This window comes from Aptenodytes patagonicus, chromosome 4, assembly GCF_965638725.1.
Source record: "Aptenodytes patagonicus chromosome 4, bAptPat1.pri.cur, whole genome shotgun sequence".
Lineage (NCBI taxonomy): Eukaryota > Metazoa > Chordata > Aves > Sphenisciformes > Spheniscidae > Aptenodytes > Aptenodytes patagonicus.
In genome coordinates this window covers 36,695,657-36,708,273 of record NC_134952.1, presented here as the reverse complement: position 1 = coordinate 36,708,273, position 12,617 = coordinate 36,695,657, and the positions used below count along the sequence as shown (strand labels likewise).

The 12,617-nt window shown below is 40.0% G+C and overlaps 1 protein-coding gene across 3 annotated transcripts; it reads left to right on the top strand.

Moving 5' to 3' along the window:
* The first annotated feature begins 1,114 nt into the window (after nucleotides 1-1,114).
* On the top strand, nucleotides 1,115-12,109 carry TLR3 (toll like receptor 3). 3 transcript variants are annotated; one of them, XM_076336365.1, is made up of 5 exons: nucleotides 1,115-1,204; nucleotides 4,123-4,571; nucleotides 6,034-6,225; nucleotides 7,870-9,695; nucleotides 10,371-12,109. In XM_076336365.1, exons 2-5 carry the CDS (start codon nucleotides 4,131-4,133, stop codon nucleotides 10,597-10,599), a joined length of 2,688 nt encoding a protein of 895 aa, XP_076192480.1. In that variant the 5' UTR covers nucleotides 1,115-1,204; nucleotides 4,123-4,130; the 3' UTR covers nucleotides 10,600-12,109. The 3 variants fall into 3 exon arrangements, with proteins under 3 accessions (XP_076192480.1, XP_076192482.1, XP_076192481.1); XM_076336367.1 differs by lacking the exon at nucleotides 4,123-4,571 and having other exon boundaries at nucleotides 1,115-1,189; XM_076336366.1 differs by lacking the exon at nucleotides 4,123-4,571.
* The last annotated feature ends 508 nt before the right edge of the window (nucleotides 12,110-12,617 follow it).

The following is a 12,617-nucleotide window of genomic DNA, read 5'->3' as shown; positions in this document are numbered from 1 at the left end:
TAGGCAGTTGCTGAAAGAATTCAGAGAGTGGGAATAGGAAGTAAGGGCCCTAACCTCTTTGGTAGCCAGCCTACCTCCCTGGGCTCCACAGCAAATCTGTCAGTGGTCCCAGATTTAACAGGATATAGGGTAGAAACCGGCACAGTGTCCCCTCCCTCCCCAGAGCTCCTGGTGGGCAGATGGTTAACACATTCCTGTGGGCTGTAATTCAAACAGTTTGAATGAAGAATTAGAGCTTTGCATGAAGAATTCTGGGTGAGTCGGCAGCTACCCACTCTCTACTCAAGAGGGACAGCACTACTACCTAAAAATTTAAGCTGAAGACAGTGCTGTGGTTGTGTCCTAAGTATGGCTGGATGAGCCCTGCAGAGGATTCGCCAATGCCAATGTAGCTGAAGCAGTAGGATCTTCTGTCACATCCAGGAAGCTGAGGGTGAGGTCCCTAGGAAAGCAGGGACATGTGAATTCACAAACAGTACCAGAAGGACACACATCTAAAAGCTGTACCTAAAAATTTTACTTGGACTTCTGAAAACAACTTCTTACTTTTAGTACAGTAGAAAATATTTTGTTATCTCTCTTAAAAATGTAATACATTACTTTCTCACATAAATAAATTCCCTTTTAAAAAGGGATACTTTATGTGGCTCTGTAGGAACCTATCGGTGCTTTGTTTCTACGTTAAGAGAGTAATATTCCTATGTCAGTAATCCGTCGGTCAGCATATCTGATTTTGGGGTATGTCCTGAAGGGTTTTCAGAGACACTGGAATGAGCTAGGAATAAATTGCAATTGAATTACGAGCGGGATTGTGTGATGCTGCTCATCTGTGACACATCTGCGTGCTTAAATGGGTTTCTGTCAGCAAATCCCAAGTGCCAGCCCGACTCCCGAGCTTCGGGGCGATCTCCACGCTCGGCACCTCCGAAGCGTTTCAGGTCAGGGAAATCCGGCGCGGAAGGGAGAGCAGCGTCCGCCGCGGCTCGGGGGATGCTCGTCCCGGCTCGCTCCGCCGGCTGGCGGGGGCACCCGCCGCCCCCCCGCCGCAGGGGCCGGCTCCGCCGCTCGCCCCGGCGCGCCCGTTCCCGCCTCCGGTTTCACTTCTTCCGGCTCCGCGCAGCGCGTTTCCTCAAGGTTTTCGTGTGCTGAGAAACTTGCGTAGTCCCTGGATGCCCCCAAACTGGAGGAGGTAAAGCCCGCAGCGGTAAGTGGACGCCATTCTTCGCTTCTTAGTAATAAATGCAGGTGTCAGAGGTACCAAGCCAAAGTACTGCTCGGGAGTTCGGGGCGTTTCCTTGATCTTGGATTTCTCTGAACTTGCAAGTTAGCAAAGTCGGTGCCGCTTCCCTTTCCTTAATGAGTGTGCTTTGGTGCTTGTGCCTGGATGTGCCGTCCCCAGCTGGCAGGAGGTATTTTTGTGTTTTAAAAAAAAGAAAAGGCAATATAGGTGAAGTGGGAATGTCCCTCTCTGGGAGATGCTGGAGGCTCCCCTGCTAAATCCTCCAGGTTTTTAAAGTTCTTGCTCGTAACGTTAAAACTGTCATTCTTTCTTTTGTCTATTAAATATTATTCTGTAACACTGTCCCTTAAGTCTGATATTGGGTGTGTGCTTTCTTCACTGGATCCCCAACCAAAGCATAAAACACCTAAAGCTGACTCCAGACTTCCTGCAATGAAAAAAGCAGAAAAAGGCAGCCCTTCAGGCCTCGCTGGAAGTCAGCCAAAGAACTCGGTTTGTTTGTGCAGTACGTTTCTTGTGCCTTTCAAACTTAAAGATGAGCTGGCAACAGCTGCCGAGGAGCCTGGCAGCTATCTGATCTCCCTAAAACAAACCTTCAGAAGGATGCAGGCCAGAGGTAAAGCCTTTGTTACAGACAAGCTCCCCCTTTGGTTTCCTTAGCTCTTCTAGCAGCTGGGATGCAGAGGAATGAGGCAGGACAAGTGGTCCTTTATTTTCCTCAGCTACAGGGATACGGGTGCTGTGTTCAGCAGCAGCTGTAGCAGGTCAGGCTCTCTGCAGGACTATCAGGTTCAGTTATTTGCTGTCTCCTCCCCTTCCCTGTTTGCCAGTGGCAGGTGAGTGGAGAGCCAGGCTGTGTGAGCTGCAGGAGATGGGTCAGGCCCACATGCAGTGCCCAGCAGGGAATAGTTTTTTCATTAAAGTTTATTTTAAATTGTCTTTTGCAGTCCTTTGTGTACACCTTTGTAATGCTTTAGGTCCCTCTTTCCCTTGTTTGTGTCCCCACTCCCATTGGATTTTACTGATGTCTCTCCCTAGTTGGCCAGGTTGCTTGTACAGAGACACTCACAGGGTTCCCCTCTGGCCACTATAACGTGGCTTTTTGTCACTGGAACAGTCCTAATGCTTGCCCTCTGAAAAGGCAGGTCACCTACGGAGCCAAACTCTGCTGGGGTCTGACCTGCTAAACTCCTGTTTGGCTGCAGGTTGCAGTGTCAGTTCCTCAGTGTTTTGTTATGGTAGTGAAAACTCTCCTCTTTAAAATACATCCATTCCAAAGGCTTTTTCTTCTTCTGTACGAGTGTGCTGGTTTCATTTCTTGTTTCATTGTTTGCTATTGAGCAATAATCTAACGTGCTCAAAGCTAGATCATGTTAATTAAACACAGGTTCCAAGCAAAGGAAAACGTGAGCTGCAGAACTAAGAAAGCTCATATTCCTGGGAGTTAGTATTTTGAGAAGCTCTTCTAAATTCCTGTTAAGTCTAGCAAGGTTAAATTCCCTTCTATAGCCTGTTCTGTAGTGGGGCACCGAGTCTTCTCTACCCGGGAGCCCACCATGCCGAGACTTAACTCGTTGGTAAATTGAGGCTGGCAGATACGTGTATATGGAGATTGTGGAGACACTCAAAGCTGCAGGGGTGAAAGTATAAGCTTTACATTTTTTTTAAAAAAGAAAAAATTGAAGCTTACTGTTCTCTGCTAAAGCATGGAAAAATGTTCTGACAAGCACTCCCGAAGTATTTGTTCTCCCTGTACTAAAGATTAGTTCAGTAGAGAATGATATGGAAGATATATTGGACTCTTCTCTTGATTAGCAGAAATGCTATTTAATTAGACAAGCCCCATGACTCAGGAGGTTAGTCAAACCCTTCTAAGCTCTTACAGCTCTATTCTGGTCAGAATTTGTGTGGAATTAATTTTCTTCCTTATCTAGTAAAGCTGTATTACAAGAACACCAGGTGAATTTCAATCTTACGGATACTAAATCGAAACTGAATAAAATATGAAAAAGTCTGAGATTTATCAGATATGTAATGCCTAAACAGGCAGAGCCATTGAAGATTAGAGCACCAGTGGACAGAGGTTGACATCCTAATGGAAATGCTCAAAACATATGGGGTGGGGTATATAAATTCTTAAATGTGTAAGTTTTCCTGGAAGTATTTGGATAAGTGTATTGAATCTATGGACAGTGTTTTCTCTACACCTTGGCTCCTCTCCGTTTCTTTCTCTGATTAGGCTGGTACTGATTTGTTTTGCCTGCTCTTACTTTCTCGTACACCTTTCTATAGCCTGGTATTCCTTCTTTCCCTATGAGATGGAAAGACGGTTAGAATTTTGTGTGGCTGGCTTGTAAAACAAAAACTGGCAAGAACTGTAAAATAAAGAAGTGGTATATTAGGTATTCTTACTGCATATAACTATAAATATTTTAAGTGTAGTTAAGCTCAGAGCGTAGTCATTAACATTGAGGGACCTGTGTATAAATATTTATCAGTGTGGTTAAGCTTAGAGCTCAGTGATTAACACTGAGGGGCCTGTGTATAATTTGTCATACTTACTGTATTTTATGCATGTTAAAACAATGCAAAATTAATCAGAAAAGGGAAAATGGTTGGAAATTTGCATTGATAATAGATAAAGTGTTGGTAGCTTTTTGAACATAATTATTTTTACATAAGACAATACTATTGTTTTTAAAGAAAAATTTTGACATATCTTTTCTGCAGAAATGAATGCTACTTCATGGGTGAAAAATACTGAGTGTTTGCTCAGTATGAGACTACATGTTTTCTGAGCCTGGCTTGCTTAGCCTTCAGTTTAAGATATAAGTTGTGTCAAAATGATTGTAATTTGTACTGTGTTCGTTTTGCCTTTGCAGGTAAAACGATGGGAAGTGCTATTCTTTGGTGGAGCAGCTTATCTGTCAGACTGGTGTCTGTCTGCTTGCTGTGTGCATCAGTTGGAAAGCAATGTCAGATCCGAAATGAAATGGCTGACTGCAGTCACCTAAAGCTGACTCAAATTCCTTCTGATCTCCCAAACAACATAACGGGTTTGGACATTTCTCATAATCAGCTAAGACAGCTAGGTCCTGCAAATCTGACCAAGTACAGCCAGCTGGTTTATTTGAATGCAGGCTACAACAGCATCTCTAAACTGCAACCAGAATTGTGCCAAAATGTGCCCCTGTTGCAGATTCTGAAGTTAGAACATAATGAATTGTATAAGCTCCCTGACAGAGCCTTTGCTTCCTGCACCAACCTGACTGAGCTCAATCTAGGATACAACAGAATAGATATAAAAAATGATCCTTTCAAAACCCTGGAGGTAAGCTTTAGAAATGCACCTTTTCACATACATAAAGTATAAATGGGGAATTTACTGTATTTTCCAGTGTGTGTACAGAACAGCTGCCTATTTGCATCTGAAAATACCCAGCATATAATCTTCCTTCATTGTTTTTCTAAAGAAAAGGCCTAGTGGCTTCTTGTGTTAGAGCACACTGGAGTCTCAGCCATTCTTATGAGTCAATGCTCTCCATCCCCTTTTCCCTATTGCATCCCATCGAGGCACCTCTCCATACAGGATTTGTGCTGGGAGAATAGCAGCAGCAGATGATGTATTGGACAAAATGGATGGTGTGGAATCTGAGTTGCAAGGGGTCTAAAAATGGTAGCTAGCCTAAATTCTCAAGGTCAAGGTGTAATTACTCAGACCATGAAGGCCAGTGCTTAGGCTGAATGTAGTGTCTCCCAGGACTTTGGGGATTGAGAAAGAGTAAAAAGGCTTTTTACTCTACCTTTGTTTTTCCTTGTAGTTTAAATATCTTCTTGTGGTTAACCTTGTGGTTAAATATCTTCTCTGTAGCATCTATGAAGTTGGGGTACCAGCACAGGAGGCAGGAAAAGACTATTCCATTGTCTTTGCACCAAGCAGGGAACCATGCAAAAGGAAGGGCCTAAGGACAAAAGAAAATAGAGACAATGCGTGGGTACTAATTGTTGTACAATGTTCTAATGAGCGTGCATGTTGTTTTGAACAAGTCTAAACTTTTCTGCTAAACTCAGTATTCCAGTTCAGTTACATAAAATGTACTTGCTTGCATCGTAGGACTGCTGACTCTCAACTAGGTACAAATGAGTACAGCCAGCTTCGGTGCTGGGAACAGAACTGAAGTTCTGGCCTTCCTTGCTTTGCTGCTGCTCTGTTACTGTTGGAGGCCAGGCTTGGGGCACCTCAAGGCACATTCCGTGGAGTCACCTTTAGGGTAGCATCTCCGCCCCTGCAGGTGCAGGAGTCTGAGCACCTGGGCACGAGCTGGAGTATGACAAGGCGTACAGCACTGATCTTTGTGGGCTGCTACTGCACTCCCCTTCCTCACTTCTTCCATTCATGGGGGTGGACCACAGTGCAGAGGGTGCAACACAAGGTTTAATACTGCAGTAGTTGTAACTGCAGCCAGCTGTAGGCTTTTGCTTTTATCACTTTATCTGGAGCAGGAGGGCTTTCAGTGAGTTAAGGAATTTTAAATAAAGTAACTCTTTGGTTCGCAGTAGATATTTTAGCAAGTTAAGACATGAACACAATGAAAGTTACAGGTGGGGAAGATACAAAAGGCTTCTTCCTGCAGGAGCTTGAAAGCTGCCATTTTTCTATTACAGATTTATTTTAACTGTAGTATTGCAACTAATTTCTAATCAATTAGATTCTAATGCAATATTTCAAAATAGTTTTGTATTATATAAAATAAAAATAATTTTATAGTTTTCTGTTTGCGTCTTCTCCCCAGAACTTGAATATTTTGGACCTATCTCATAATTTTTTGAAGTCAGCAAACTTAGGATTGCAGCAACAGTTGGAGAAACTTCGTGAGCTCATGTTGGATAGCAATCAAATCACTGAGTTAAAAAAGGAAGACTTTCATTTTCTAAGCAACACCTCATTGAATAGTCTTGATTTGTCATCAAATCCACTGAAAGAGGTAGGAAGCACTTCAACAGAAATTCAACAGGTGTAAGTATAAAATGGAACTATCCTGATTTATCCTTTATGACCGTATGGCATTTACATTACATTTTTGATCCACTGAGGTCAAAGATAAAACCATTCTATTGTACACGGCATTGCTTCGGACCTCCAGTAGTGATACACATAATTATTTTTCTCCCACTGAAATCAGCAAGAGCTGGTTCCATGTAGATCAGAGGTCTCAAGTAAGAGCTAGATCAAGTAGTTCTGTGAACCCTTACCAGGTATTTTCTATGCAGGATGTTTTTTGTATGTGCTGAAGGTGAACAGCTGACATACTTTCTAAGAGGGGAAAAAGTGCGATATTATGCAAGGCTAGTTATACAGTCTAGGTCTCACTTCCTAGTTAATCAAAGAGAACGTTCATTTGTGCCTGTGGGGTACTCTGGAGAAATAATCATTGTGGAAAAGTATACTCCCTCTTTTGGAAAACCAGGTGGGTGTGTTCTCTGCCGCCTACCTCACTGTTCCCTCTGACCTGAGCCTCAGTGTTACAATAGGATTCTTTGAAGAGTGATGGTAAGTGTTGCAGTTCTAAACTAGTTGACCCTCAGCATGTGAATACTGAATTTGCACTGAATTTGCTTGGGTTTTTTCCCAGTTGATTGATCCGTAAAGAACATGTATATTGAAATTACAAGAATATTTTAAAGTGGCATAAGCTTGTACCACTGCTGAGAGGAAATCCCACCATCCTCTTTCCCTTGGCCGCTTCATCCCTCCCTCTTTCTGGTACAAGCTTTAATGAGGCCATGCACTGGATCACTGGAGAAACTCTACAGATTTTTTGGCTTGGTTAGCTTGCAGTCAGGCTGGTTCCCTGCCTGGTTCACCATGTGACTGCATGTATGGCCATGTTGGCACAAGGTGGTACAGCGTGTGGGTAAGTAGACGGGACTGCTACTTTCTTGGGCAGTGCTACTTTATGCTAGTTTAACCTGCCCTGATTTTTACAGTACTACTGTCTGAAAAACAGCCTTATGCATTTGAATCATTCTGACAAATGGAGTATTTAGTCATCCAGCTGATATCTGAATCAAGATGAGGGGCCAGCACTACGATGGAGGCTTATGATTTATATTGCGGAAGCAAGTGTGTAGTATCACATTTCCTGAGTGTAGCTTCTGCTCACACAGAGAAACTGGGTTTCTTCTTGGCTGTCTGAAGGCCTAAATGACTTTTTTACAGTATACCTGGTTTTGCACTAGTACATTGGTATCCCTAGCAGATACCAATAAAAGAAAGCTGAAGAAAGAGATTATCTCAATTTCTAGTGAACGAGTTTTACTAGTTGGATACAAAATTGTAATTAACTTGCACCTCACGAAGCTACTTTCTATCTTCTTCTAAAAGAGTACTGCTCAGAATTATGATAATCGTGTTACAAATTTTAGAACTAATAGTTCTGAAATTATCACAAGAAGTATAAACTCCAAGAAGTGTTTGTCTGAACTTGGCTGTGGAAAAATCTGAGTGTAGGAGTTATATTCTGCTTGAAAATCTCGTTTGAAAACCTTTCCAAATTTTGGCTTTATGGGGCTACTTTCTTACACGGTCCCCTTGTTTAGGTCAAACCTCTTTTTTCTTTTCCTTTCAGTTTCACGCAGGATGTTTAAATGCAATTGGAAATCTGTTTGGCCTCATACTGAACAATGTTGAACTTGGTGAAAATCGCACGAAGAAACTTTGTACAGAATTATCAAACACAGCGATTCAGAACCTCTCACTGAGCCATGTGAAGCTTTCATACATTGGCAAGTCAACTTTCCAGGGACTGCAAGGAACAAATCTTACAGTTTTAAACCTTTCCCAAAACTCTCTGTCTGTGATAGAAGATGACTCATTTCAGTGGCTTTCAAGTTTACAATACTTAAACCTGAAGCATAACAACATTCATGTATCTTCACATTTATTTTATGGATTATCCAGCCTCAAACATCTTAATCTGATAAATTCACTCGCTGGCAAAATTGAAGATTTTTCCTTTCATTGGTTATACCACCTGGAGTACCTTATAATGGATAATAACAATTTTCCAGGAATTACTGCTAATATGTTCACAGGTCTGAACAACCTGAAATACTTGAGTCTCTGTTACTGCAACATAAACTTACAAAGAATAACTAATAAAACATTTTCATCACTTGCTAATTCCAGTTTGCAGGTTCTCAACCTCACAAAAACAAGAATCTCTACAATAGAAAGTGGGGCATTTTCCTCCTTGGGACATCTGAAAATTCTCGATCTTGGTCTCAATGAAATTAGTCAAGAGCTCACAGGTCATGAGTTTAAAGGTCTCAATAATATACAAGATATTTATCTTTCTTATAATAAGAACTTGACTTTGCGAAGTGAATCATTCATTTTTGTCCCGAGCCTTAGAAAACTGATGCTGAGGAAGGTAGGTTGCAGTAATCTGGCGCTTTCTCCTTCGCCTTTTCATCCTCTACAAAACCTGACCGTCCTGGACATCAGCAATAACAACATAGCAAACATAAAAGAAGACTTGTTCGATGGACTTCACAAACTTGTCATTCTGGATTTGCAGCACAATAATTTAGCCCGACTTTGGAAACATGCAAATCCAGGTGGCCCTGTTGTTTTTTTAAAAGATCTTCCCAACTTGCGTATTCTTAATTTAAAATCAAATGGGCTTGATGAGATTCCAGTTCAGGTTTTCAAGGGTCTGTCTCAATTAAAAAACTTGGATTTAGGATCAAATAATTTGAATTTGCTTCCGGCAACTCTGTTTTATGACCAAGCCTCTCTGATTTCATTGAACCTTCAGAAAAATCTGATAACCTCAGTTGAAGAAAAAGTGTTTGGCCCAGCTTTCAAGAGCTTGAGAATACTGGAGATGGATTCCAATCCATTTGATTGCACCTGTGAAAGCATTGCTTGGTTTGCTGATTGGCTTAATGTGACCCAAGCATATATACCGGGATTGAGGTCCCAGTACATTTGCAACACCCCACCTAAATATCACGGCAGTCTGGTGTTGCATTTTGATAGCTCAGCCTGCAAAGACAGTGCTCCATTTAAACTTCTGTTTGTGATCACTACCACTACTGTGATGCTAGTAATTTTTATCGTTTTTATCATCCATTTTGAAGGGTGGAGAATAGCTTTCTACTGGAATATTTCAGTAAATCGAATACTCGGTTTTAAAGAACTTGACAGACAACAGGAAGAGTTTGATTATGATGCCTACGTTATTCATGCAAAACAGGACAGGAATTGGGTATCTAAGAATTTCACGTCTCTGGAAGAAAATAACCACTTTCAAATTCGTTTTTGTTTAGAAGAACGGGACTTTGAAGCTGGCATATCTGAATTTGAAGCCACAATTAACAGTATAAAAATGAGCAGGAAGATCATTTTTGTTGTGACTGAACACCTCTTACAGGATCCCTGGTGCAAAAAGTGAGTAGGATATAAAATTTTATATGTACGGGAGAAAATTTCTCAATAGTTTTTTTTTTTTTAACAAGGTAATCTTTTTTTGCTGTAATTTAATAAAATTTTAATAAAAAGTACCCTTTAATAAAAAATACCATGCAAATTCTATTTTAATATATTCACTTAATATATCATAACTTCAGAATAATTCCTAAGTTAATAAAGTTAATTGCTCTACATGTACACTAGTGGAAACTTAATCCCTGTCAATACATCTTTTTCAAAAAGTCAAGCTGTCACCTGTGCAGATTGCTTTCCTTAAAATTACGTGTTTGAAAAAGAGCAATAATGGGTGAGACCACTAGCATCCAAAGATGATTTTTATTTGTCTTTAAATGAGTCTCTTACAGTTTCTTATGTAGTGATCTTGAAAAGAAAGGAACTTTGCTAAAACAAGGTTATATCAAGACAGTACACTTAAGTTATATTTTTAGAGGATGATTTTTCTCTTAGTTAGAAGGTAACTAATTTAACGTAAGTAATGACAATTTTATATCACAGAATAGACATTAAGACCCCTGTTTGAGTCCAGTCCTTGAGTTTGCAATGTGCTATTACGTGAGCTGTTAAAAGAACTGTTTGTCATTTTTTCCCTCCGCATGAAAGAAAACATGTATTTTTGTCTTATTTTTGCTTCAGTTTTAAGGTGTATCATGCTCTTCAGCAAGCTATTGAACAAAGTCGGGACGCCATCATATTGATCTTTCTTCACGATATCCAAGATTACAAGTTGTATCATGCACTTCACCTGAGAAGAGGAATGTTCAAATCTCGCTGCATCTTGAACTGGCCAGCCCAGAGAGAACGAGTCGGCGCATTTCATCAGCAATTAGTGATGGCACTTAAATCTAATAGTAAAGTGCACTGAATTTTGAAAGTACAGATTTGAATTATGGGGTCATTTTATTGCATATCTTCTATCATTGGAAAACTATCAAGCCTTCAGGAAAACCTGAAAAAAGTTTGTCATGCTGGAAAGATACGTAAGAGTCACTGTCATTTAAATTTACTTGTCTGTATTCATGTTCTTGCTGATATTTTAATTCACCTGCACTGAAGTGACATGTTAAAATGGATCATGATTGACAGTAATTTCAGTCTCTGTATCAAAAATGGGGTAGAAATTCTGAAAAGCAGTGAGAATGACTGATGTCATAGGACATCACTCCATCTGATGGAGTGCAGAAAAGATGTAGACTCTCTACTTTAAAGGGGATATGTAAAAAAGGATGCAATAACGATAAAATAGCAAATTCTGTGTAGGAGGTAGAGTGGACACTACTGCTTCTTTCATAACACAAGGGGAGATTCAGTGAAATTAAAATTGGAAAGCTTTCCATGTGAAGCACAGTAAGTAACATGGAAAATTATTTCTGTAGTTGAAACCAAGAAACATAGCAGAGTTTCAAAGTGAGTTTTAAAACCTTTGTTTTAAGAGAAAGCCACAGAAAGAAACTTGACCCTGTGAGCAGCCTGTTCAGAATGTGCAGTGAAGGATTGCTTATGCCTTCTAGGTGGGGCTAGTACTGGTGACTATCAAAAACAGATTTTCAGACTAATGAGCCAACTGATTTAATCAATGTGGTATGATTAAAAAATTTTTTTTACTCTTCCCTACTGAAGTTCAGAGAGCTGGCAGAAGGACATTTATACTGAGAGATATATAATTCTTTGAATGTGCATAAAACTGTACGTGGGCCATTAAATAGAACTTGAAATCAATGTGAAACATGAGTTTATACAGCTGGTGCACCTGTATAAAATGAGTGAAGGCATAGATATTTCTGTAGCATAACCAGAAGACAGCTTTGTGGAGGAGGTGGTGGTACTGTAATTTCATTACCAAAATCTTTGTTGCTGGTGCAACAACAACAAGAAAAAATAGCCCCCCAAAAGAAATAATTTTAAACTGTATCAGAAATATTACTGTGACTACAGTTACAGTTAGAGTGGGAGAAAAATGTCAAAAGTAGATTAATTTCAAATTTTTGTTTCCTTTTTCTTTATGACTGTATATAGTTTTGCCTTTGATAGCTAAAAAGAAAATGGTAAAGAAATCAGATAGAATTCTGTAGTTTAATTTCTTATATATTAATCTAGGTTTTTTTTCCTTAACATACTTTACAGAAACATGGGTTAGTTGGCAATTGCCAGAGCATTAAGGTTCAAACATATGGGCTAGCAGCTTGATCTGGAGAGAGCTGAGAACCAGCAAAGTGTGCTCTGAAAGGATGTTCATAATGTTTGAGACTGGTTGCAATTATATGGAATGTTTGAGCACAATTTATTGTAAATTAGACACTAGACGGTCATTTGTATGTTTTTGTTAATGTTTAATTGCTGCTCTAAGGAACCTTATAAAACATTGTCAATTTTTAGTAGGTGTGTGATCATTCAATAGCTCGGGAATATTTTTAAATTGCTTTTTTCCCCTAGCATTTCCCTCATGAGTTTCAATACCACCATTACTCCAAGTATGCTGTTTTACTGCTTTAGAAAACAGCTTTCAGAGAGTTCAATACTTAACATTTTAAGCAGCTTTTCTCATGATTTGTTATATGCATAGATGAAAAACGTTGGTTTTTAATAGGCTTGTGTGTCCCATGATGATAAAAAACGTAAATGAGAAAAATAATTAATGAAATAGATTTTGCGTGCGCCGGCAGAGTGAAGGGGGTGTAGACTGTCTTCACTCCTCAGGAAGTCCTGAGTGAAAACAAAAAAGGCTTTGTTTACAGTTGAAGTGATAGATGATGATTCCCTAATTACAGTAATAGGATTATCCCCATTGTGATGCTTTCATCTCATCTTTCTGACCTTTTCAGGCGAAGTGACAGATTCTTTCTTCCTGCTTAGGCCATGAAAGTTGAGGAGGCAAGTCGGTAA